General features: G+C 48.2%; 9 protein-coding genes across 9 annotated transcripts; 7 read left to right on the top strand and 2 right to left on the bottom strand.

Moving 5' to 3' along the window:
* Positions 1 to 1,359: 1,359 nt before the first annotated feature.
* On the top strand, positions 1,360 to 2,064 carry LTR64_008634 (uncharacterized protein; the record flags this gene model as incomplete). Its single annotated transcript, XM_064902945.1, has 1 exon — positions 1,360 to 2,064. The coding sequence occupies one exon, from the start codon at positions 1,360 to 1,362 to the stop codon at positions 2,062 to 2,064; it is 705 nt and encodes a 234-aa protein (XP_064750597.1).
* A 1,227-nt stretch (positions 2,065 to 3,291) lies between these two features.
* LTR64_008633 (uncharacterized protein) lies at positions 3,292 to 5,623 on the top strand (the record flags this gene model as incomplete). The annotated part of the gene is made up of 7 exons (XM_064902944.1): positions 3,292 to 3,520; positions 3,653 to 3,822; positions 3,870 to 4,282; positions 4,328 to 4,416; positions 4,463 to 4,512; positions 4,561 to 5,204; positions 5,260 to 5,623. 7 exons carry the CDS (start codon positions 3,292 to 3,294, stop codon positions 5,621 to 5,623), a joined length of 1,959 nt encoding a protein of 652 aa, XP_064750596.1.
* A 3,663-nt stretch (positions 5,624 to 9,286) lies between these two features.
* On the top strand, positions 9,287 to 9,906 carry LTR64_008632 (uncharacterized protein; the record flags this gene model as incomplete). The annotated part of the gene is made up of 2 exons (XM_064902943.1): positions 9,287 to 9,535; positions 9,586 to 9,906. The coding sequence occupies 2 exons, from the start codon at positions 9,287 to 9,289 to the stop codon at positions 9,904 to 9,906; spliced, it is 570 nt and encodes a 189-aa protein (XP_064750595.1).
* Positions 9,907 to 12,014: 2,108 nt separating this feature from the next.
* On the top strand, positions 12,015 to 12,656 carry LTR64_008631 (uncharacterized protein; the record flags this gene model as incomplete). The annotated part of the gene is made up of 1 exon (XM_064902942.1): positions 12,015 to 12,656. One exon carries the CDS (start codon positions 12,015 to 12,017, stop codon positions 12,654 to 12,656), a length of 642 nt encoding a protein of 213 aa, XP_064750594.1.
* A 328-nt stretch (positions 12,657 to 12,984) lies between these two features.
* RIM21 (pH-response regulator protein palH/rim21) lies at positions 12,985 to 15,876 on the top strand (the record flags this gene model as incomplete). The annotated part of the gene is made up of 2 exons (XM_064902941.1): positions 12,985 to 13,058; positions 13,203 to 15,876. 2 exons carry the CDS (start codon positions 12,985 to 12,987, stop codon positions 15,874 to 15,876), a joined length of 2,748 nt encoding a protein of 915 aa, XP_064750593.1.
* Positions 15,877 to 17,411: 1,535 nt separating this feature from the next.
* Positions 17,412 to 18,476, top strand: LTR64_008629 (uncharacterized protein; the record flags this gene model as incomplete). The annotated part of the gene is made up of 2 exons (XM_064902940.1): positions 17,412 to 17,442; positions 17,491 to 18,476. 2 exons carry the CDS (start codon positions 17,412 to 17,414, stop codon positions 18,474 to 18,476), a joined length of 1,017 nt encoding a protein of 338 aa, XP_064750592.1.
* A 163-nt stretch (positions 18,477 to 18,639) lies between these two features.
* On the bottom strand, positions 18,640 to 19,887 carry LTR64_008628 (uncharacterized protein; the record flags this gene model as incomplete). The annotated part of the gene is made up of 6 exons (XM_064902939.1): positions 18,640 to 18,935; positions 18,990 to 19,184; positions 19,231 to 19,344; positions 19,387 to 19,536; positions 19,595 to 19,673; positions 19,729 to 19,887. 6 exons carry the CDS (start codon positions 19,885 to 19,887, stop codon positions 18,640 to 18,642), a joined length of 993 nt encoding a protein of 330 aa, XP_064750591.1.
* A 1,729-nt stretch (positions 19,888 to 21,616) lies between these two features.
* Positions 21,617 to 22,381, bottom strand: LTR64_008627 (uncharacterized protein; the record flags this gene model as incomplete). The annotated part of the gene is made up of 2 exons (XM_064902938.1): positions 21,617 to 21,930; positions 22,222 to 22,381. 2 exons carry the CDS (start codon positions 22,379 to 22,381, stop codon positions 21,617 to 21,619), a joined length of 474 nt encoding a protein of 157 aa, XP_064750590.1.
* Positions 22,382 to 23,740: 1,359 nt separating this feature from the next.
* On the top strand, positions 23,741 to 26,008 carry LTR64_008626 (uncharacterized protein; the record flags this gene model as incomplete). Its single annotated transcript, XM_064902937.1, has 6 exons — positions 23,741 to 23,989; positions 24,050 to 24,254; positions 24,467 to 25,006; positions 25,058 to 25,696; positions 25,759 to 25,862; positions 25,958 to 26,008. 6 exons carry the CDS (start codon positions 23,741 to 23,743, stop codon positions 26,006 to 26,008), a joined length of 1,788 nt encoding a protein of 595 aa, XP_064750589.1.
* Positions 26,009 to 26,106: the final 98 nt, after the last annotated feature.

The following is a 26,106-nucleotide window of genomic DNA, read 5'->3' as shown; positions in this document are numbered from 1 at the left end:
ACGTGCAACCGTTTCGTCTTGAGATTCCAATACCAGTTGACGTGCTGTCCACGGAAGGTCATGCTGCTGACAATTGCTTTCCAAGCTGGGTCAACCTGCATAATGCCAGCAATGATCTTGTCTCTTTCCGCCATGTTGTAGGTGCTCCTAAACAGAATTTGAAAGATCATTTCCAAGATCTCCACTGGGAGGCTTTTAACGACAACGCTCGAAGCCTTGGAGGTGGAGCGACTCCCCCTGGACGCGGCCATTTCTTCACTTTGACATTGAAACTCGTGAGCCTGCGGTCTCGGACGCCATGATCCTGAGTTGTTCTGGCCTATAGCAACTATGTCAGAGCACTTTAATAGCTTCGTCGTCAGAACGTTGGTATCAGCCCGGTTTTCAACTTGAGCATTATCAAGACCAATCTCAATACATGAAGTCGTGGTGAATGGACATTGTTGCAGGTAAGCTGGTGAAGGTGCCAGGCACACCTGTTTTTGTGAAGTCAGCATTATGGCAGATGGTTGTATGTCACTTGAGATCCGGGCCATTGAGCAGTAAGACTCCGAGATGCTCATGTCTATTGCCTGCCCTTTTGTTGCTCAAGTCGTCCTTGGATCATCACGCCTGGATATGTAAGCTATACGAATCAATTCGGGCCAGGCATCTGCTAGCCACATAACATGGAGGTCAGGTTTGAAGAAAGTATCAGTCTATACGAACCGCCTTCGATCAGACCAATACCTCAAGAACTCGAGGTCGTGTGCACGATAATGGAGCGGTTGCCGAAGCGAAATCATGCCTCCATGCTTCCATCGGACCGAGAATACGCCAAGGCACGTGCTCATGATGCGAAGGAGCTTTTCTGATGCAGCAGCTATCAAAGATACAGTTATTGGTCTTTAGTTTCGGCGCGAAGATTCTTGAACGTATCGATGCTGTCCATGTCTTCGTCTCTGTACGGTGTGGCTCTTGGAACCTTGAACATTTCAATGCATGAGAAGGTCGCGATGCTCTGGAGCAGAACATTACGAGTTCGTCCTCGGCAACAAGACTTGCAACACTCTGCCAACAGATGACATCCGGAGAGCACATATGCAAGAATGTTTAGAAGCTGAAGGGCAAAAGACACGATCCTGCCAAGCCCAAGGAACCTGTAAGCAACTGTACCGAAGCTTCGGCTGCGCCTGCTTGATTGGGCAGGACAGAATGTTATCTATCCGTTGTTGGCACTGATTATGGCTCAAGTAGCTGCAGACAGAGCGAGCGTGTTTGCCAGATACACAGATGTAGCAGGTTTCGGACGTGATTTGTCACCACTCAGGAATCTGTTAAGTGTGTGTACTGCCTATCGCTGTGATTTCGAAGGCCCAGATGGCTATCACAATCGCGCCTATCACATCTGCTGATATTCCAGCAGCCATAAAATGTATACAAGACGCTTTCGACGACGACCCCTACAACAATTGGGTCTTTGCTAAGAAGTTAGATCCCAAACTGGGTGGTTTCGACAAGCTTCGCAACTATGCCAGTCTAAGAGCTAAATGTGAGTGGGGCATGAGAAGCAGCTATGCATTATTCTATGTCGCCAAGGAGGACGACAAATTGCTCGGAATATCGATGTGGACAACGCCAGCAGCGACCGCACGACCACAGACGTGGACAGATTGGCTGAATGACTATCGGTTATGGGTTGAGCAGGGCGTCAATGTGCTCTGGTATCGTGGTTGGGGTGGGCTGAAGCGGGATAGGTATTGGATATGGAAAAAGGAACAGGAGAAGTGTCAGCAGGAGGTGTGGACGGACGAGAAGGGATACTATTTCGTCAATATCGTGACCGTAGCGCCCGAAGCACAAGGAAAAGGCATTGGAAGGCAGTTATTTGAGGTTGTGACTGAGGAAGCAGACAGAGAGGAAAGAAGGTGCTACTTGGAAAGTTCAAGATGGGAGCCGAATGTGAGGATATACGAGAGATTGGGCTTTGAGGTCTGCAAAAAGATGAGGTGTACAGCTGAGGATGGGAGCGATGAGGGTGTGGATCTTTTCTGTATGATGAGAGAGCCGAGGAGTGTTTCTTAAACGATACAACCCAAAATTTGTGTTCGTGGCTGTTGGTATGTCTGCAGAGGTGATTTCGCGATGATTGTTGATATGCCTGATACAAATCACAGACATCCTTCTCTTCACAAAATTCGGTAAATCTTTGCTTCACGACCCGACACCACGATAATATTGCAGAGAATGCACTGTCCATACGTAGCAATATAAAGGTATGTGGCTTGCTAGGTGGTAGTTCTGGCTCATCAGTGATCCGGCTGTAGTCGAAGAAAGGTTGAGGTAGAGCTGGGTGGCGCTCTTGATCAATGAGAAGAATCAATCTCTAGCGCTCGGCGTTCACGAGAACAGAATGCTGTATTGAGAACGGTGGCGAGTCAGCCGAAGAATGTCAAGCTAAAACCTGCTTCGTGAAAGAACATCAAACTGATTGAGACAAGACGTCTGCACTCGCGAGGTTGAGGTTGAGGGTAGCTCCTGCCAGCTTCAGGCGCATGCGAATTTGCTGATGCGAACGGACGTGTGAGATCTACCTGCCGTTCAGAACGCTCTTTGAGTCAGCATTCTGTCGGCAACTTATCACGAATCAAAGCATTCGCTTCACGAGCCATTCATAAAAATTAAAAATGCATGTTGTGTCTCGCAGGCATACTGTCCAAATTTTGGCTCACAACAGGCCACAGCTATGAATAGCAGGATAATCGTCGCTCAGTCGCTGCTCTGAGTTGCAGTCGACGGCTGCATCAGTCCACAGCTTGATCGCGCAAGTTTCAAAGACGGAAAAGAGTAACAACTTTCATGCACAACTTGCTTTGCGAAGAAGCTCAACGAGCTCACATTCGATACTTCCAACTGCTGACACTTCCTGCCCTTCTCATTGGACTGCCGTGGCTTCACAGCTGTCATTAGCCTCGACGCTGCATTCGAACCAAGCTGTACTTGTAAAAGTCGAGCTTTTGACCCCACACCACCTCTCCAAGAAGCTGCAGCTACTTCTTCTCTTATCTGGCACGTGTTGACATAGCTGGTAGACGTTGCAATCCGCGAGTACCTTGCCAGGCACCTTCTTGATAGAGACTTCCCGACTGGTCAGCTAATGCACAAGCATCGACCAAGCCCTCTAGCCGAGCTATAATGATGCAGATCGAGAAATGACAACTTCTACCAAGAATGCCGCTGGTTGGGAGCTATAACACGACTTCGACATATCCCGCCGTGAAACCATCGTGAACTCTCATCGCCGCTGCTGATATGAAGTTTCAAAGTGCTGTCCTCTTGTCCTTGGTGGCAGCAGTGACTGCCAAGTGGTCCTCCAATCTAAACTATCGTTCTCCTTCTGAACATCATCCTTTTCTAGGTATCGCCATTCATAAAGTCGTCAAACGAACCGTGGATGCTACTTCATTCAATCCCAGCCAGTTGAACTTCACACATGGCGTTGCAAGTGGTGACCCATACCCAGACTCAGTGATTCTGGTTCGTAAGTTGCCCTACAAAAGAGCAGTTGAGCTGATTATATTAGTGGACGAGGTGTTCACCTGTCTATGACAATGACAGGAGTAATGGTAAGCAGGAGTGCCTCATCCCAAGGGTAGAGCTAACTACGTACCAGTCACGGTTACTGGATTGGTCCCACTCTTCAACCACGATACGAGTGAATATGTTGCGGTATCGACTGCACCTGTATGCGTGAACTGGCAGATCTCCACTTCACCCGCTATGTCTAGTCCGGTCAATCAAGGTACAGTATACACTAGCTCAGACATTGACTACACCATCAAGGTAAGCAAGAATTGCATTGAGCACACCATGATCTGATGGGTGTCCAGGTCGAAGCAACCAAACTTCAACCCTTCACTCAATACTATTACAGATTCAATGTTTGCAACTCAACCAATTACAGCGCTGTTGGACGGACAAAGACCAGCCCAGGTCCCAACGACGAAACTACCGCTGTCAATGTAGCTGTTTACTCGTGCTCCAACTACAACTTTGGCTTCTTCAGTGCTTTCGGCAACTCGGCAAGAAAGAGGTCCGTGGACTTTGTCATCCACCTGGGTGATTTCATCTACGAGTATGCTGAGGGCGTTTATGGTTGGGGGTGGTCTATTGGACGTATTCCTCAGCCAAATGCCGAGATTCGAACGCTCTACGACTATCGAAAACGTCACGCCATCTATAGAGCTGACTTGGACTCGATAGAGTCTTTCGGTAATAATGCGTGGATCCCAGTTTGGGACGAGTAAGTTGAAGCAATAAAGATTTGCGACATACTAACGATCCCTAGCCACGAGGTCGGCGACAATACATACCGTGATGGCATGGCTGACCAGAACAACACTGAGGGCAGTTTCGCTCAATATGACATCAACTTTGGTAAGTCTTGATCACAAACTGCGACCTCAATACTGAGACCTCTTAGGTGGCGCTGGTATCGCCTTTGACCAAAGGAAGATGAATGCGGTTCGAGCTGTAAGCCTCAATCGAGTTCATCGACGACCGCAATTGACTTTGTGATAGTACTTTGAATGGATGCCGATCCGCCAGGTCGACATGGATGACAACCTTCGAATCTGGCGATCGTTCAGTATTGGCAAACTCTTCGATCTGATGATGCTTGACACAAGAAATTACGATCGATCGATCACGGATCTCTACTGGAACACTGACTATATTCATGCTATCTCAAACGATGCGGGCCGCTCGATGATGGGTAGTCGACAGGAGAATTGGCTATACAACTCACTCAGTGCTTCGAAAGACCGGGGTGCGCACTGGCGTATCATTGGCTCACAGACAATTTTCTCGAGAATGAATCTCTCCATTGGGCTTGGTAACGAGAATCCTCTAAACTATGATCAGTGGGATGGCTATCAGGCCAATCGAAACAGGACCTTCCAACATCTTTACGATAATAACATTGGCAATAACATTATGTTGTCAGGAGACAGCCATGCTTCGTGGGTCTCCGACCTTGTTTGGCTTGACAATCATGCATACAACGAGAGCACTGGTGCAGGTAGCATTGGAGTCGAGTTTGCTGGCAGTGCAGTATCATCTCCTTGTCCCTTCGGCCAGAATATTACCCAGGTCAGAGCCAACAACATCTCAACCTGGCTCGTCAATGCGAACAGAGAGCTTCAGTGGCAGGATTTGTACTACAGGTAAGCATCTTTTACATTCTATATGCTCCTACCCTTGTTATTAATCATGACACAGAGGCTATTACGAGCTGAACATCAGTCCTCAGCAAGTTGTCGCTAAATACTTTGGCATCCCATCTGTTGTCCAGCGCCTACCCTACGAAGTCAGCTTGGCCAACTTCACGGTCAGAAGTGGCGCCAATGCCGTACAAAGACCCGTCGCAGGCGGTATTGTCGAGTCGGGAGCTCTCAAATTCGGACAGACCAGGATGACTAACATCAGTAACAACACGCTTACCGGACAGTACTTGATCACGAACTTGGAGACTTTTGGATATCGACAGGGTCCGAACGGAAGTACTCCAGGAAATACTGGACAGCCACAAGCCAGCTCTGCTAGTGGACCTGTGGTACCTGGTGTCACGAGTTCGGTCGCGTGAGAGGAGGTTGTGAATGAGCTTAAGACGGGTGGGCCTCAGCTGATCTAGATTTGTGAACACAATCAAAGTGATTATATAGATGAATATACACTGATACATGACTTTTCATACATCGCCAGAAGCGCTTGTTCTTCTCCGTCTCTATCAAACAGTCCACGTGTCCTACTTCGCGAAATTGCTGTCTGGTTCTGCAACATCCCAAAGCAACTAGGATACAGGTATATGGTGCGGGCCCATCGCGAGGGAAAATGTCATCGTAGGATCCCGACCGTCAGCTTTTCTCGACTACATCCGACCCACGTCGTTCCTCCTTTCCTCAGAGGTAACTCAAACATTCTTTCAATGCCGCAGGTAATCCGTTGAGCAGAGATGCAGATTTGGCAGGGCGACAGCGCATATCAGTTTCGACCGCGCGATGAGGCTCGGTTGAATCTGCTTGTCGTCTCGTTGTTCCATACACCGATTTCTAGAATGCTGCAGGACTAGCTGCGAGAGTCATGATCAAGCCATCGGACACTCTTTAAGTTTCAGGCGCAAAAAAGGTATCTCGAATTGCTGTGTCAATAACCTCAACGCCACACCAAATTCTCTGGTGCATTCGATATTCCTAAGGATTAGATCAGAGCATATTTTGCGCGTGGCCTAGCCTAGACTTCGAATTTTGTCCTTGAGGATCCCCTTGCTGAGTAGGAAGATACCGGCAGCACATCTGCTGCATTTTGAGAATCCCAATTCCTGCTTGGAGCTGCTACCTTCAGCTCGAATGCATCTTCGATCTCGATGATCTGGTCGATGGCTCGTGCATTCATCTCTGCAGCCAACAAGGCTTCTCACCTGGGTACTCGTCTCGGTCGCACGACACTTTGCCCATCCAGTGAAGAATACCTGCAACGTGAGCCTGCAGAGAACGGTGGGAACACAATCGGTGTTGTGTGAAGGACTGTCAGAAGCCTTCTTTCGGATTGCGTTAGTCCGATCGCGCTCACCAGCTCTTCGGCACGTTCCAGTATTCGCTCGATGATGTATGTAAGAACTCGCTGCCATTCTGGTAATTCCGACAGGTCAAAATCCAGATGTAGCTCATGTGGTAGTGCATCCTCATCGCCAAATAAGCGAAAATATTCTTATCACTCGAGGAATCCACCTGATCGATGATATAGGGTCGAGAAGAGCGATACAGTCGCAGGAAGTCTCACAGAATGCTTTCTGCTCATAGAGCACCTGCGACAGAACACCGTAGTCGATACCATTGACACCAGAGACGAATATAGCATGCACACTGCCAGTATATTCCGTTTGCTCCAACAACAGTTGTACAGGCCCGATCATGCTTCTGGCAGAGTAGACATTGACGTTGGTAATGCTGGTGTAGTACTCTCGATTTGTCGATCATCGAAATACGTGAGGTATGAACCAAGTATGCCAAAAGTAATGCCTAATGGGTAAGCTTAAGCGTTGGAACCTTGAAAAGTTCAGAAAACCATTTCGTATTCGAAAGTTAGTAGGTAAGCACATCGATCACATCAAAACGACAAAGAGCAGGTTGACACCACTGACAATATATTCTGATCGTACTCTGTACTAATCAGTAAGATACAACTCAAAACGACAGCCTCCGGCCCTTAAACATCACGAAGGTATTGCGACCTCTGTTTAGGGTAGTGAAACTTCCACAATGCCCTTTTAAACCTCGGGATTATGCTTGGATAATGCCAGAACCGGGTTTCGGGCGCGTTGCAGAGTTGTAAAATCAATCCTCGAGTATGTAGTTAGTCGCCAGGATTGTATGACTGAGCGCTTTGTCACCTTGGCTCATCCAGGCATGATGTGCGTCCAAGATGGTCCGAATTGGAAACCTGCAAAGCACGGTGCGAACACGTGCAAAAAGTCATTGAAGGTTTAGCTTTCAGTAGAAAGAATCGAGGGAAGAATTCGTGATAGGTTTGCATACACTAGAACAAATCGTGAGGCTGGAAGAAGTCACTCGCCAAGGTTGCACCGAGTTTGCTCGAACGAAATACACTCGCTGTATCTGGGAACACTACCATGACCTCCAACCATGATGGAACGCTGCAATTTTGTTTTGTTACACTTTGTTTCACGCTCCTTAGAGAAGTCAGTTAGTCAAATCTGCCGTTCCTTGATTAGCTGCCACGCTTCGTCCTCATCGACAAGTGGCACGTCCACATCAGGAAGTACTTTTTCCTGTCATATGAAACCCGACAGTCATACTCGGTGTCAGGCCGTTTTGCAAGCTGCTTGACACCGGACACAGAGATCTGGATTGAGATTACAGTACCACATCCGGCACTCCTTCTGGTCAAGAGTGATGATGAACTTCAAAAAAACTTGGCGGTCGCAATGAAAGCTCAAGTTCCGCGTGGAGCTTACCAAACATCCGTTACTGGAGCTGATGGAATATCTCACCTAACCAAAACGGGAAAGGTCTATCGAGCGATCCCATTATGACCAAGCAGATATTCCGAAGCATTCCTGATGATGGTTGTTCTCGAGTACTCCTAGGCATGGGAAGACTTCGCCTTCGGAGCCTAAATCTCACATACAGAAAGTCCTTCGGATCAATGCATTTCCAGAAGGCGCAGTCTGGCCTCCTACTCGTGAACAATCTCAGTCCTTCTGGGCGTAAAACAGTTTGCACATTGGTGAAGCGATTACCTATCTGACCAATCCTCTGTGGACTATTCGTCGTCTCCGGCCAAGGCTGTCCTAAATCACTGAATCCATGTCAGACAGGTGTTGTTCTTGGCTGCACCGGAAATTTTGTCGCACCACGCATGCTGGCCGAGTCGCTGATCGCTACGAGTAACACAGCTCGTGTAGCACAAATCGATTAGCGAAACCAGCAAGACACAGAGAAAGTCACTGTCTGATGGCAGGTGCCGATTTTGATAGCCATGCCTCTGGAAAATGTGTGTATCTCAATGTCCCAGCTATCCGACAACGCCCCATCAAAAATCGCATGACGTCAAGGAAGACAAAGTTTACAGCTTCCATTGCGACCAAGGCCGTTACTAGCCCAGAACTCACGAGTTGTTTTTGGACTCATCCGTAAGCTTGAGCTCCAGGCCTCCGCGATTCGACACCGGACATGATTCCACAATGATTACCAAAGTGGCTGAAATGTTCAAGGAACGACCGAGACGCTACTGACTACAAACTTTCGAAGACCGGAAACGACGTGTGGTGCCAAGACAGGATAGATCGAAAAGCGAGCCTTGGCCCGCGGGGTTGTGATCATGCCAAGTTGACCAAGTCCGACTCGGCTATCCACCAGCCAAAAGCGACTTTAGGGTGAGCGCTACTGCTCACTGGCGAGCAAGTTAAGCACATGTACCAGGAAATGCTGCCAATAATTTTGCTCAATCGAAAGCTTGTCAATAGCAGATCTTGCTTTGCTGAGCTTCGGAACCACCTGGATGACGGCAACGACTCAGATATATGCATGGAGGCTGGTTGTCCTTCAGCACATGGGCCGACTGTCGAGCCATGCAAGGTACAGCTCAAGCAGGGTCGGACTTCTGGTTTAGCTTAAGCAGAAGACCTATAACAAGTGCTTTCTCGCTGTTATTCTAGCCACGATCATTCCCATCCATAGCACAATCTTGTTACCATCACTCGCTCAAACACAACACCAACTTCAACATGAAGCTTTCAACCGTATTCTTGTTCGCCACTTCAGCTGTCGCTATTCCTTGGGGCAACTGGCAAAAGTGGAACAAGCCAAGCACTACCTGCCTCACATACGAGCAGGCCTTGTATATTCAGGAGAGATCGCGTGTCTTCCAGCTGAAGGCCAACCTCACTGATGCACGACTTGCTGGTGAGGAGCTGTTCGCCGCTCAGGAGTACAAGCAATATGGTCACTCCATCAACTCTCTCCGAGGAGACGCAGTATGCATTATCACAAGACTTGTCACGTTCTCGTAATTAACTTTTTACAGCTCGGCACGCTCGTTGAACCAGATGGTGTAACATATGTTGCCAACGTCCTATCCGCACCACCACTATACCGAATCGACAGTCTTGCCATGCTACACAACTGCACTCACATTATGGAGCACTGGGACTTCTACGGTGTCGGCGGTGCAAGAAACAACCATATCCCAGTCCGGGGCTTCGCGTTGACCAAGGTTGATCTGACACGCGAGGTTCAGCCAGTCGTGTGGAGACAAGTCGAGTTCAACAGCATGCAATGGGCAAACAATACTGGCTTCACCATTGAGTTCCCTACCACGGGTCCTTATGCGCCACAGCCAGAGTAAATATCATGGAAAGAGGAAGACACGCTTAATGATGCATGAGCTCAAAATATTGGCAACAGATAGCCATATTATTTAATGACAGAGTAATTTTGCTCATGTATACTCCAGCATTTATATTGATTGAGTGATCTTTGAGCTTCTTCCATGTACTTTACACCCTTCTTGCGCTAGAGTAAACGTGTTGAAACTTGCCGCTCTCAGTACCAAACATTCTTGTGAGTACGACTTGTGCACATAAACTAATCGGTAAGCATATAATCAATCGGTAGTTGCATTCTGTTCATACATTGTTGCCTCCTCATGCTTAGCCACAGGATTGAATCTTGACTGGACCTGAAGATGGCTCTAGGTTGCATGTCTTCGATGTGTTGTCCTAGCGGTTACAAGACAATGCGACGCGTCGATAACGCTCATGCAAGCCGCTCGCATATTCAAGTCTTTATTGGTATGCCTTCACTGCAGCCTGTTGAACGTGCTGAGCGCAGAGATTCAGAGAGTCAGCCTGAAGTGCTACAAATTTGGAAGGCATGTTTTATAAAATCGTAAGAAAAGCAATCCTGCACGCGCGCGTCGTGAGATTGCAAGTGTGATGCTCGCGAGATCCCGTGTCTGTCTGACCAAGATTCTGTTCGACCGACTGTATAGACAAGCCAAGTTGCGACGTACTCTGCATCGAGAACAATAACTGTAGATATGGATATTGCCTCCGATGCTACACATCCTCCACACGAAAATTGCCGCCCTGGCCCGACTGGTTTTGAACTCCACCCACAGACTACCTCAATGTCTCCTCCGTCATCTGCCCTCGCGTCTCAAAGGCCACACTCGCCGAGCTTAGCGACAACACTGCCCTTGTCGATGTCTTGTTCTACATGAAGGAGAGTAACACATTCTTGCGCAATGCGAGACAACCGGAAGACTGCATCATTCGGCTTCTCGTTGATGATAAGTTCCATGACGCTAATGTAAACAGCACAAAATTTGCAGCCATAAATGTGGCTAGTAAGACACTCATCGACAGTCTAAGACCGGCACTGGCTAGTGTACATTTACCTGTGCCAGACCACGTTACTGAGCAATGGAGGTTCATCCCACCATCTAGTGACCTTTTTTTCGCTCAGGGAAGAGTACTCGAAATCTTGAAGCATGGATGATTGGGATCCGTCATGGAGAAACAGCTTCGTACCTTTGTCGCGGTGATGCAGGTTGTACTGCGGAAGCTCAATCACACCGTGCGAGACATGGCTGGGAAGCGAATTATTGACTTCAATCATCTATGGACATTGTTCCCTACAGGCTCATTCGTGGTATCCGAAATCAGAGGACTTTCCCATATCTGTCAAGTTATCGAGAACTATGCTGAGGTTGTGCTGCCGGACTCTGACGCAAAAAAGAGAGAAGAAAAGCATCTGCCTCTCAAGTTCGAATCATATGGGTTCGATGGATACAGTTTTGGTAGCTACGAGGACCGCTTTCTCTTTATCGACTTTCAGGGCTTCCCAAGTATAGCAAATCTGGATTACCGACCATTGAAGTACGATGAAATATTTGGCGACGTGGGCATCGTGAGAAAAGCTATTGAACGCGATCGGAAGAGTCTAGTGTATCAGAGCTACCACCACTGTCAATATACAGGCAATTGTTATGGCTTGGCATCTGGAGAGGACAGTAGCACTGAGATGTCAAATTAACACCTCACAGTGCAGCGAATATAGCTGATGTTCGGCAGGTTGATGGACGTGTCGTAGTCGATTGTCTCCAGGCACGAAGGACGGGTACAGCCTTTCTGAAATTCTTTTGTTACACTGAACATACAGTCATGCCGATTCCAGTCAAGCGTCAAGAGATCTACAATGCAACGCGACTTCTCTTCCTGATGACGCCAACTCGAAGATCGAACGCTGAAGAGCAGGAAAAGCGACGACAATTTTTCGATGCACATGAGTAGTACTTGATGTTAATGAAACCTGCATTACCAGCTTACTCGCTCGCTCGCTCTGAACGCATGGTGCAAGTCTCGCTATAAGCTTGGCGAGAATTATGTCTGGTCTCTCACAGTTTGGGTGGATGTTGGCAAGCTGGAACCTATCGTGTTCATCGAGAACCCGATGGACCATTTGATAGGCAGCAATCCGAAGCGAATGGGTTTGCTCAGCCTATTAATCGATAGCACAGTGGAGCTCATATCGCAAGAAGACACACAGGACAAGAGAATCGAGCAAACCCGGCGAGAGCCACTACTCATCCTCTTCAATGGTGCAACAGGCGCTAGGAAGACGGCCACGGTCAAGGCAATCGCTGAACTGAACAAAAGACCACTCGTTTCAGTAGGTAGTCCGATCGCAGGGACCAGTCACGAAAGCATGAGAATGAGGTTCAGTCAGATGCTAGAGAATGCACGCTCGTGGAGGGCATTGGTGGCAGACGATAATGCTACGTTTGCACTTGCGAAGAACAAACCCCAGTCGTTTCTTAATCAGGCACACGTTGCTACTGATTTCGCGACGCTGCTAGAGCATTTCCAGGGTGTGTTCCTCCTGGTAAAGAGGGATGGACAGCATCTTGTGCATTCGATCATGCGACAGGTACGGGCGCATCTCAAGTTTGAGGAGTTTGGCAACAAGCGAATGGAGAAGATATGGCACTCGCTGCTGAAAGGAGGAGATGTGTCGTGGAAGATTTGCAATTCGGCAATTCGGGAAATCAGTGAGTGGCAACTGAATGGCCATGAGATTGAGCATTTGTTCTAAAATTTACGTCTCTCGTCCCTCTATATGCTGGAAAGGATATCACAGCAGCAGACATGGAAGGACTGAGGGACCTGACATCATGTCCAGTCGAGGAATGGAGTCGGCCGGGTTCTAGAAGTGAATTGGTTGAGCGTGCGACTGGTCGCGGTACGGACACAGTATTGTAGAGTCGAAATTTGCTTCTCGCACCATTGCTGCGTGTATAAGAGACTTTCAGAACTTGGGTCACGATTTCTTGTGAAGAACTAGTTGCAGAAAAATATTGAGATTTCATGTAACGCACAGCGAACTGGTGCATTGCCTTATCACCAGCACAAGGGAGCTTGGAATGGTTAAGGTTATCGCGAAAACCTTGGCTCTGGGCCCCGCGAATCCGGAAGCGAAACTCAGCCTGGAGCTTCCGTAAGCCTGCGACTTTTAGGTCTTCATTTTCTCCCTACCCTTCTAGTCGCCAACGACCATTGCGCCGTATCCTCACGCTAACCGACTATCCTACGAGCACGTTACAAAACACACCAATTATCTGACATGCTGCCTTCTCAGCAGACAAGCGAGACGAGCCTATGATGCTGCGCAAAGGGCAGCATTACCAACCACATCGATCAGGACGACAATACGTTGCAACCAACAGGATATGATCCGCAATGGCCTGGTCATACGACAAATCTCAGCGAGTCCGACACCAACCACACCAATAACAGCTACCAATGCCGCAGCAACCTTTTCCTCCGATGCTGTATCATCCTTGTGTACCATTGCACTTCCTAGTGGCGGCATCCTTTCCTTCAACGATACCTACACCTACGTGCTTGACGATGGCATCATTTTTGAGGCCGCCTGCGACAGCGAAGCCTTTAACCATGTGAAGAATGGAAATAGTACTGTGGTCCATTCCAATGATCCATTTTATGCCTCTGTCGCGCCGAACATTTACGCTCTAGCGACTGCGACAGTGATTAGCTACATACTGGTGATTCTCATATTCATCACCCCGAGAACTTTCTACGTTGGCGGACCAGGTGGTGGTGCCAGCTTTTTAGGGCTGAGGAGTCTGGTGCCTGGATCGGGTAGCTCCTCAGTCATAGGAGTTGGAAGAAGACCACTACTGCAGAAAGTGGCTGCCATAACTGTTGCGATATCGCTGACCATTGCGACGGCTGATACGTTCCGTGTTGCAGAAAGACAATATAATGATGGACTTATGGATTCGCAGCACCTGGTGGACGATGTGATTGGAAGTGTCGAGATTCGCGTGGTTCGAGTCATATCTGACACGTTTCTCTGGCTGGCGCAGGTTCAGACTCTGATTCGCTTGTTTCCACGGCACAAAGAGAAGGTTACAATCAAATGGCTTGGCTTTGCCATGGTCACCTGCGACACAGTCTTCAGTATCCTTGAAAATTTTGTCAGTCAAACCACGCTCACAAGGCCAAGGAGTTTTCAAGACGCGATACCTGCACTGAGCTATCTTTTCCAGATGGCCATCTCGCTGATTTACGCGTCATGTGTTATTTACTACTCGTTGTCCAAGAGGCGTTTTGCCTTCTGGCATCCGAAGATGAAGAATATCCTGCTGGTTGCAATTTTGAGTTTAGCGTCGGTGTTGATACCTGTAGTCTTTTTTGTTTTGGATGTCTCTCAACCTAGTATTGCAACATGGGGTGAGTACATCCGTTGGGTCGGCGCTGCTGCGGCAAGTGTGGTGGTCTGGGAATGGGTTGAGAGGATAGAGGCTTTAGAAAGAGACGAGATGAAGGATGGCATCTTGGGACGAGAGATATTCGATGGTGATGAAATGCTCGACATGGGCTCTGAAGGAAGAAGTAGTAATACATCGCGTTATTTCGGATTCGGAAAGAGAAGCAGCTGGAACGGCAATGATGAGAAGAAGGTATCTATGATGCCGATTCCAGCCGTGAGACCGAGGTTTCATTTTCGAAAGAACAAAGGTGCGAATGAGAAGATGGATCGTCGCAAATCTCACAAGCCTGACGGACCAACTACAAATGGGGACATGGCAGGGCCTCCGCAAACGACTACGCCTGTAAGCAGGAGCGACACCACAAGTGCTGCAAGTACAGTTTATGCAGTCCGCTATCAGAACGTTTCTAGTCCACCTCCAGCTATACCGGAAGCTGCAGCACACAGATCGCGTCAAGCTTCTGTGCAGATCAATGGGCAGATAGCGCCACTTGAAACAACTGAAAGCTCAACACACGCCAACAAACCCATACAGACGGCTAATCTGCCTGAGAGCCAACCTGAAGAAGCTCGAAGAAAAGACGATGCTTCGCGTCGACAGGTTTGGCAGGCAGTCCCAAATCCCTTCAAGCGTAAACGCACCGAGCCTCCTGCTGAAGTTGCCGCACAAATGGCCGCCTCGAATGTGCGACGCTCTCCCGCTCAAACATACCATAATCTGCGTGACAGGCTTGGTGCTTTTACTGTTGCCCAACGCAGTCGTCTTGCTGGACGAGCACGAACTGGTCCAAGCCCACCAATCCCGGTGACAGTCATTCCTGCCCAGCCAAGGCCATCACGTGTCACGAACACAATCTTCGAGGAAAGTGCACAGAATAGTAGACAGCCAAGTATGACACCGAGTCGCGATCGAAGGAGCTCGAGAAGAGGGAGCCTAGCAGTCACGGTCATTCCAGCGCCAATACGTGGAGCAAGGACCTGGAGTCCGGATGATATGAAAGACACTCAGCACGAACCTGCTACTCCGACGCCACCTCCACAAGCTCACGCTCAACCAGGAAATGCTACAACTGACGCCACCAGTCATGCTCATGTTGATGATACCCCTCTCCATTCTGATCAGTTTCACGCGACTTCACCAGCGGACGAAGTTACAACGGTGCGAGGCGCATTAATGATCTCAGAGTCACCTGTTCGAGTCAGAGAATTCGACAACAGGAACGCCACCTCGACGAACTGGTCTAGCGCACGCTTCCGAGCCACGACGATCAATTCTCTGGATGATAGGCTGAGTAGTGTCAGTCCTGGCTCGGCCGCGAGGTCTAACGGTGGAAATGGAATCGAAATTGAGAGCCAGGCAATGCCACAAGAGAATACGAATGCAGAAGAGTCCTTGGCCACTGAGAAGGCAGGCGGAAATGTCAATAGCACTGACAAAACCATTATAGAAGACGAGGGGAAAACGACTGCCAGGATCTCGAACAACAGCCAGCAGTCTGGACATGATGGAGAAGGTTGAAACCTCAAAGATACCCTTAGACAAATACGTACTTGATACCCAATGTTCTCAGCGCATTTTGATACTGCTTGCAAAGTTCACTGATTGAATCCATCCTTTCTTGGTGGTTGTGTCCGAGGCACTCATGTGCAAGTTGCAGTGCCAATCAGTTCCAATCTGAGATTGTACTCTTAGAGACTCGCGTACTTGCCAAAGCACCGAACTTATACAGCGATCATAAAAGTTAGCGTGGCCAAGTTTTTCCGCTCGAGCTAACTTGGGAGTCATCTTCGTCTTGCATCATAGAACAACATCTTTCTCAGTTTGCTTCCCTGTATCGCTCAACTCCCGGACTGTGCTGTGAAGAGACAAAACGCCATCCATTTTTTTTTGGTTGTTCTGCAAGTACCCAAACGAGGTCACCAGCCTACGTTCGATGACCCAACAAGCGAAGCGATTGTTCTTGTTTAAGCATTGCCGAACTGGTTCACGAAATGATACAAGAGAACGCCTTGTTCACGCCACTCCCCGATTATGACGACCTCGGCTAGGCGTGATCGAAATCTGAACAACACCCTAACCGAGATTTGTGACTCGAAGACGTGGTATATTTGCCAGCCAAAGTGACACAGTGCCCACGAAAGCTTTGAAGTTTGGAGTGCAAATCGTGCTCTGTGCGAGCTAATCAGATTAGTGATTAGCAAGCGCTGAGGCGCTTGGCCGAACAGAACTAGCCATGAAATACATCCGTGCTATAAGGTCGATCTGCAGAAGGACTCTCCTATCTTGGTCTTACACCTTGAATCAGTCGGCAGATAGCCTCCAGGGATTACAGTGTACAACTGCAGCTTTTCTAAAAACGGTCGTGTCGTACTAAGAACCTTCCATCATCTACGAAGCTATATTGTCTATATCTCCACCGCGACAGCAAAGTGTCTAGATATGAAAAGCTTACTCGGCTCTGCAAGCTTCTGCTTTCTCCTCAGCATTGATGCTCATCGAAGACAGCCGTGAAGAGGACAACATCGATCCGAATCTTTGCCCCGATGGCTACATTCAGACAGGATGATGCTCTTTCCGGCACGACTGCCAGCCCTGGACATACACGTACGGATCCATTACAGAAACCAAATCTCTCACATCTGCGAGATCTGATGGCTGCAGGTCCATATGCTTCAAGATACTGGCATACGGATTTGCAATCTGTCCTAACATTAGCCGGCATGGACGAGCTCCTATTGCATCTGCAATCACGGTTGCTACAAAGCCCGAACATCTTTATTATCGAGAATGCATCATTTTCCGACCTCGAGAAACTTCGCCATACTTGGAATCTCGATTTAGATTTTCTCGTACACCATGCATCTCTCTGCTTAACGCCGGCACGAGGTGGATTGCCACTACCAAGCGGCTCGGATTCTTGGGCTTGCTTAGATGGAATGTATAACTGCCAAGAGGTATCAATCACGAGAAACAATATTCAGAGATGCAACACGAATCATTGCTGGCGGCGAGGCGCGACTGGAACAGATCCTGTGATCAATTTTAGCACTAGAATGTCGTATTATCGAGTCACGGCACATTTGTGTAAGAGCCTCACACTAGGGCATTCTTGTGATACTGACTCAGTGACAGATATCTTCCTTGTCGATGCTCCGGTATCATGCTTGGATGGTGGCCCTGGGTGTGCCTCAATGCCCTCACTGAGCTTCCCTTACGGTATTGACGGCTGTCATCTGAAATTGCCGTATTATGGCCCTGGCATTCCGAATCTGTACAGCATTCTTCAATATATGTCTCTATCAGCCTGGACTTACGAATACTTGTTCACCAAATTTTCGGGATGTATATGTCCAGGGCTGTTGTTCCATGTGATGTCCGCAGTGGCTATACACGTTGATCTACAGGGTACCACTGTGCATGTCCAGCACCTTAGTGCCATCGAAATGAACAATGACACAATTCTCATGCCAGACTCACTGCCTGCTATCAGGGTAGGACTGATGACCACTCGCACAACGATCGACTATACGATAGCCAACGCACATCCCCACTTCAGACCTGCACTAGAAGCCCAAATTCATGGTCGAGAATCAATCGTACAGAGACTAGAAAGACACGCAATTTCGGTAAGAGACTTGGACCAATTTGCGGTGCAAACTATCCAACTCTATGCAAATTTAATCACTATCCGGCATGGAAAACTCAATGTTGAGCAAGCGAGAGAGTCACTGGAACAGAGCAAGGCAGCGGTCAAACAAGCGAAGCAAGGCATCTTTCTCACCCGACTCGCGGCTGTTTATCTTCCCCTGAGTCTGGCTACTGGTATCTTCGGCATGAACACCAAAGAGATCAACCCAGAAGCTATACCAAACTGGAAAGTTGCTGTCGTCACTGCCACGATCCTCCTGACAATCACAATCATCATCACAGTAGCTGGCGGCGCCTGGGGTGCAAGTTTCAGCTGGCTACGATGGATACCTAGATTGATCAAATCTTGCAGGCAACGGAAAGATCGTGACTCCAGTATGAGCTCAATACCTCCACGATCTCCTACCCCTCCCAGCTACGACAAGAAAGCCAGATTCGCGACGAAAGCTGTGTGGGAACTTGCGCCCTAGTAAATGATTGTCGTAAGTGTTATCGTAACCGTATGTCGGTCCGAGTAAGCACGCAAACCATCAAGCACCGTTTTGAGGCGAACATCAAAGTCGTATTGCGCACATATTTGACGAAGCATCTTCTCACTCTGCTTCCACAAAACAGTGTCAAGGGCCCTATGAATTAATGGCCCACCATTGCCTGAAGAGCCTCGTTATATCTATTACCGTGTGGCTTCGCAGCATCGACGACCTGGCGCATCTCTCGCAGCTCCTCCTCCGTCAAATCGATCTCCCGTGAGGCCCAATTCTCCTCAAGGCGCTTCGACTTTGTCGTGCCAGGGATCGCAATCATTCCCTGGGCCGCAACCCATGCAAGAGCGATCTGAGGCAAGCTGCACCCTTTCCGAGACGCGATCTTCTTGATATCGTCGAGGATAGCACGGTTCTTGTAGAAGTTCTCACCTTGAAATTTAGGGGCTGAAGGTCAAAGTGTCAGCTTTTACGCTTGAGGGAAGGCTACAAGAAGCATACCTGTGCGTCGAAAGTCATTTGGTGCAAAGTCAACGGGAGACTTGTATGGGAAGTCATCTACGAGCCAGCCGTGACCCAGTGGACTGTATGCCACATATGCCACGCCCAATTCTCTGGCTGTCTCTACCAAGCCGTCTGTTTCGTGCAATGTCTCAAATGCGGAGTATTCTGCTTGGACGGCATCGAACTTTGCAACTAAGAGATGTTAGTAGAACGTGGTTCAATTGGACTGTCAACCCACTCGAGTTCACTTTCCGCAATGTCGCTGCCGAGCACTCAGAAAGACCTATGAACTTGGTCTTGCCCTCCTTTCTGATTTCGTCTAGAGCAGGTATTGATTCCTCCAGGGAAGTATCTGAGCGAAGTCAATGCAGGACTCATATGCTAAGTCGTGTACGTACTTGATCGATGCGGTGGAGATAGTATAGATCTGGTGCGAAGCCAAGTCTCTCGACTGTACCTTCAATGTACTCCTTGATATGTGCTGCCGAGTTTGTGACTTTGCCATCACCTCCATTCATGCAATCGAAACCACATTTCGATGCCACTGAACTGTGGTCAGCATTGTTCGCCTCTGCATTATCAGCTGTGCTAGTAGTACTCACGAAAAATCTTGTCTCGAACATTATGTTTTCTGATAAAGTCACCGAGCAGCTTTTCGTTCACACCAGCTTGGTACACGACCTATATTGACATGTTCAACGTCATGCCACTGCGTAATGCCGCAAAGATGACTTACAGCCGTGTCCCAGAATGTGCAGCCAAGCTCGATGGCTTTCAGTAGGACTGGCTCGGCTTCTTCAAGGCTCATGTTATTACCAAGACCAAAGCTAATGCCCATTGCACCAAAGCCAGGTGACGGGACTTGAATGTCACCGAAAGGTAGTGATTTGACCATCTTTGCTTGCTTGTTAGTGCGTCGGCTGTCAGTGTCTGGTGTTGTCTTGATCAGTAGACTTGTGTTGTAGATCTGAGGAAAAGGTAGGATGAAGGGAATCACGACGTAGAAAGAGTGTTCTTATTCTTTCCTGATCTGCTGAAAACAAAGACCCCGACTTTTGGCATAACAAGATGCAAGTGGTCAGTATCTCCTACCGCCGCGGTATTAAGACCTATCACCGAGTGGATGATATGCATCTACATGATGAAAAGCTGTGAAAATGCTGTGCCGCCGCTTCACTGTACATACAGACATCGCTGGCGACACTTCGGCAGGGTGAAGAAAAGGTTGTTTGAGCGAAAAGCTTGTTCTCCATGGTAACTGAAGTGAATAATTGCTACCCTTTGAGCTCTGATGCATCGTGTCGAGCAGCCACTTTGCCAGAATCACAGCATATTGTATTTTCCGCCGAAAAATTAGTGGCTTCTCGGTGAATTAGCGGCTGAATCTACGGCAGAGACATTTGCCAGTGCACTTCTTGTTGTTTCGACCTTGCAGGAGGACATGAGACACCGAGCTCACATTGAATTCCGGAGCCAGTTTTCGAATCTTATCGCTTTCAGGGATTAGTGAGACGCGCGAACTCACGTGGTAATAGTGATGGCGATGACCCTTAATCAAATATCGCGCCTTCTTTGAGGTTCCAAACCTGGGAGAAACCTGACTGCTAAGCGAGGATGGGTGTCGAATTGCTGCTTTTACTCAAATTGCCGATTTCAATAGAACTCTACTGGATTGATGGAACTGGTTTTAACAAAAGTGATTTCGCAAACGAAATAAAGCCAATTTAATCACGTTCTAAGGACCTCATTACTGTGTTGCCCAGCTCCCTTGGTCTGGTGGGACACAATCTCGACACAAAAGTGGTCAATATTACGCCTCAGTGGATCCGAAAGGGATGGGTGAAAACACGGCTTTTTAACGTAATAGTACCCCACCACTGACTATGTTATTCATCACCGCTGCTCGGACATCATGGTACAGGTAATCGAACTCCCGGATCCTGATGCCGCCATCCACCAGAACCGTGCCATGTCTCTCAAATCACAACGAGCTATGATAGCTATTAAGTTCAAAACTAAGAAGCAAGTGAAGAAGACGTTCACTGATGGTGGAGAATCAGTTGGCTGGACACGTGATGATTGCCCTTGTTTCGAGTGGCTCTGCAAAAGCAAGATTGCTCAAGATCGAAGCTGCCGAACCACTGGAAGAGAACGTCGGTAGCGCTAATAACCCGACACCAATCATGATGTTCTCGATTCCTGAAAAATTTTACCCCGGGAGATGAGGCCGGAACTCTTATGACTTGAGGTGGTTCTTTCGGGGATTGCTGATCAAGAACAAAATGGTCTTAGAGGTGTGCTGGAATGATAAAGCTCTCAAATTGACAGAGTTGACACAAGCGGCACAACAAGCTTCTGATCCCGAGAACAACGGGGTGGTCAGTACTCAAAACTTGCCACTCTCGAAACTACCACCAAGTACGCTCTTTCAATTACGGCTACGAGCACACACAAATCCACAAAGCAACGTTGTAGCACAGAATCGTGGCTGAGAACTGAAAACTTGATATATGCTATTTTCCGGCTGAGGCGATAGCGAGATCGCGAAACAATGCCACAGCGACGCTATAATTTCCACGATAAAGCACTCTCACGCTACTTGTCGAGATCCTGTTGAGCACAGATCATGGATTCTTACCCGCACCTTCCGGATCATGAGCTACCACTTCGATTTCAACACGCATATCATCTTCACCCAACCTCTGAACTCCGACACAAGTCCATAGCGGCTGATGATCTGGCATCCACTTCTTCATCTCGCGAGTCATCGCGTTGATCGCTTCATTGTTCACGGGTACATGGTATGAGTTGATTCTGAAGACCTGGGACCAGCCTTGTCCACCAGCATCTTTGAGGCAAAGATCCACATTGGAGAATGCTTGGGCTATCTGAGCATTAATCTCGGTATTGAAGTCACCAGTTCTAGGATCCCAACCACCTGAGAACATGTCAGTATGTGCGGTATTACAAGTCGGCGAGGCTACCTTGTCCAGAACATTCGATGCGATCACCTACACGGACAGCTTGGCTGTACCAGTTCCTTTCGCGATTTCGTTTGCCAACGCCATCATAAGCATAATACTTGAGATGCGACATACTGTCACGGAATCTGGCTGGCGGATATTATAGATCGAGAGGGTATTCCAGTCTTCTACTTGTTGTGAGGTTGATCTTATATGTTGAATCACAGCTTAAAGTTGTAATGTCATTAGTCGTCGCTTCCACTTACACAGTGAGCCAGCTGCGGGGGTAAGCTCTCGAATGACATCACCTGCTTTGAATCGGCAGAGCACAGGGCTTGAGTAGAAGCTCACGAATATGGCACTCTCCACGTACGAGTATTCAGTCGTCTCTAGCTGCCTCTCCTGGAACGATGGTATGTATGCCATATACATCACTTGAGTTCTAACAGCATGCAGTCGAGCTTGTTCCAAATGAAGCACATTGTGTCGATTTAACAAATTAGCGGCGAAGATTAGCAACCGCCCCCAATACCAGAACGTGGCAAACGAGGCAGTGAATTAGAAGTACCACAATCTTCTGATATAAGGTCTGGCGTAAGATTAACGTGGAACTGGTTGAGCGTCTCCACTGGTCGTCGTATTGCCCATGTAGCATTTTGCGTTGCACAGTAATTTCAGAGCTCACTACCTGGCCACCCGTCACTTCTTCGGCGGCGTCCCACTCCAAACATTGCCCACACTGCTGGTGTATGCTGACTCTGTCGATGGACTAGATCCCAATCGTTACAATGATGGAGTGCAAAGCTATCGGTACATGCTAAGGCTGTTGTCCAAGACGATCTTGAGACACGATAAGAGTACAATTGCCATGACTCATGTAGTCAGCTGGTGACGCCCTTGTCTAGTGTCCATGAACTGTATACTCTTCAACAGAAGCAAAAGGCTAATCTTGGTAAGAACGGGGACAGAGCGAGGAAAGACTCAACTTGAGCTCAGAGCTGAGCAAACCAACATGCGATAAAACACAATTGCATGTCAGCGAGCGGACGATCGAATTTTAGTCCACAAATGCATCGAACGAAGGGCTTAAAGATGAAATTTCAGGCAACCCGGCCTCCAAACAATTCTCCACTAGCTAGCATGTTCGACTTGCCGAAGACGAGAAATGCCGTACTTTTGTCAGCCAAGAACAGAGAAACGTTGATGCCTGCTGAACACTTTCTAGGCGCCAAGCTTCAGAAGTCCTCCACCATATCTCAACGGAACCACGCGATCGTCTTGACAAAGCCTACTAGCACGTGGTTCGGCAAGGTAAGAAATCGACTACGAATATATATATACGTGACCGTATCCGAAGCTTTCGCAACGTCTGTCGGCCTCACTTGAAGCCGATCATTCAGTCTTGTGCTATAAACCCCTGAGACCCATCAACAAGACGAGCTCTGAAGAATAGAGCCTCATCATACTGCTGACCATCCAACGTCGCCCTTGATAGTTCAGATGTGGCAAGAGATGGAGGCGAGCGACAAGCAGTCACTATCAGCGTTACCCTGTACAAAGTCATCGACAGTGCGCTATCGAGGCATACTATCATGTGATTATTGCAGGCAAAAAAAGTGAGAGACACCTATGCGGCTTCGATCCTTCCGTTAAAACTGCCTTAGATTGCGATGTGATCGCGATGAGCCATGCAGCAGTTGTACTGCCCGGAGCGTTCCTTGCTCTTACACATCAAATTCACAGCAAAGATTAATTCCGAAAGTGCGCAAGCCGGTCAACAATCCAATGGATCGCATCCGTCGCTTGGAAAAACTCGTCGCCTCTCTCGCAGCTGGGCAGCACGCAAATTCTAGCAATTCCTCAGATAGTACTCGAGAAGTTAGAGATCAATCATGGTCCAACACTTCGCAGGTTCAAGCTGGAGTTGAAGACTCGGGACAACATGAGCTTGCTCAAAACGTCGGTCAGATGAAGATAAACGACGATCAAGTGGTCTACTTCTCCGCGGCACATTGGGAGACGGTACGCGATGAGGTAAGCATCACAAATTGGCCACACCACGCCCAGAAAGGCACCACTGATTACTTTGTACAGATTGGCATCATCAAGGACTCACTAGAAGAGAATGCCGCCTCTGAAAACACTCGTTCTTGCGATCAACAAGAACCTGCGGGACCATTGTTATTGCAAGGTCTGTTCCGGCCGCCAGACTTCGAAAATATACTGGCTTCAATGCCCGCCAAAATATTGGTCGATCGTCTGGTATCGCGGTATCTTAGTTCCGAAGATCCATCAATTGGTGAGTCTTATTGTGTTGCTCAATAGTCGAATGACAACGTTGACGTGTCTGAAGTTGTGATCCATGCACCAAATTTCCAGATCGAGGTGAGCGCATTGAACCATAAAATGATGAGAATACACTAATGCCTAAACAGTATCACCGTTTCTGGATGAATCCTTCTGCTGCCACCCTGCCGTGGGTCAGTCTTTTGTTCTCTGTCATGTCAATAGGTATGTCATCATACTTACGTACGGGAGACATTGTGCCGGCCATGCTAGGCAACGCAAGCCTCGCCATGTACAATTTCCATCGACGAGCCACAGAATGTCTCTTGCTTTCGAACTACTTAAAGCCAAGTGCCTATACCATCGAGGCATTGCTTTTGAATCTTCAGTACGAGTTTGTTCGCAGCATGGAGCTTGACGACGGCATTTGGATCATGGCAGCCACTATCATTCGTCTGGCCATGAGGGCTGGTTATCACCGTGACCCAGCACAGTATCCTCAACTCTCGTGTTTTCAAGGGGAGATGAGGCGCCGAACCTGGGCCATTATCCTCCAGATGGATGCCTTAGTGGCTTCTCAATTTAGTTTACCTCGAATGATCGCCGAGGATCAATGTGACACGCTTCTGCCTCGAAATCTTCTTGATGGAGATTTTGACAGAAACACGATCGAACTGCCACCATCAAGACCAGGCAGAGACTATACCCCAATATCCTTTACCATTGCAAAAGGCCGATTATTGAGTGTTTTCGCGAAAGTTGTGAGTGAGTCTACTTCTGTGCGACCACGAGGATATCACAACATCCTCCAATTAGATAAAGAACTCAACCAAGCGTACGCCTTGATACCAGAACAACTCCGAATGCGAAGTCCTGGAGAATCAATCACTGTGCCTTCTTCTCTTCTCATTCGACGATACCTCATAGACGTGCTCTATCACAAAGCAAGGTGTATACTTCACCGTGGATCTATGACGAAGTCGAGACATGACCACATCTTCTCGTACTCGGCCTCGTCCTGCATTGATGCAGCGATGAGTCTACTAACCCATCAATTTTCCATACATCAAGCAAAACAACAAGGACACATTCTTCGCCGCGAGCGTTGGTGGCTGTCGTCTTTACAACGTAATGATTTCCTCCATGCAGCGATGATCGTGTCTCTGGAGCTCGATTTCAGACTTAATCGTGGAACAATGCCACTCAACGAAGCCGGTCATACCGAGTACACTTCAGAAAGGTTATTTCAAGCTCTTTACAATGCGTCTCGTGCATGGAATGAGTCGGATGACGATTCGAAGCAACTGATCCAAGCTCGTCATATATTGTCAACAATGCTCAGCAAGTTCGCGCCTTTATTCACAAAAGTCGCGTATCAGGAATTTGCACGAACTGAATATGGTGGAAGTCAGACGGCCGTGATTGAGAGTCGGAAGCCCCAAATCGCGCGACCAGGTAATTCACCCTCAGCCCTTTTTGTCTCAACACCGACGAACCCATAAGGCTAACCTCTATAGAATGTCCACTGGAGGCGGTTCATGCTCTCTTCGTACCGACTAGCCTCGATGTAGAGGTGAATGCTATCGATAATATGATCAATTCGCAGGATGTGATAGATTGGGTAAGTCCTGATGGGCAAATCTTGCTTGAAACCCCCACTGAACAGCGATACAGTGGCAGGTACCCACTATACGACTTCTGCTAATACTTCCTCAGGAGCTTTGGGAATTGCATTTGCGAAACATATCGGAAGGTCAGGATGCATGATGTGTTGACGTGTCGACGGCAGCCAGACAGATCTTCTCTCGAAGTGCATGTTGATCGCCTGATGCTATTCCTATTGTTGTTCATCTACGATACTTTGC

This window comes from Lithohypha guttulata (genome assembly GCF_036872675.1).
Source record: "Lithohypha guttulata strain CCFEE 5908 chromosome Unknown scaffold_11, whole genome shotgun sequence".
NCBI classification, from domain to species: Eukaryota; Fungi; Ascomycota; class Eurotiomycetes; order Chaetothyriales; family Trichomeriaceae; genus Lithohypha; species Lithohypha guttulata.
The sequence above is the reverse complement of the archived record's forward strand: the minus strand, read 5'-3'. Positions and strand labels throughout refer to the sequence as shown.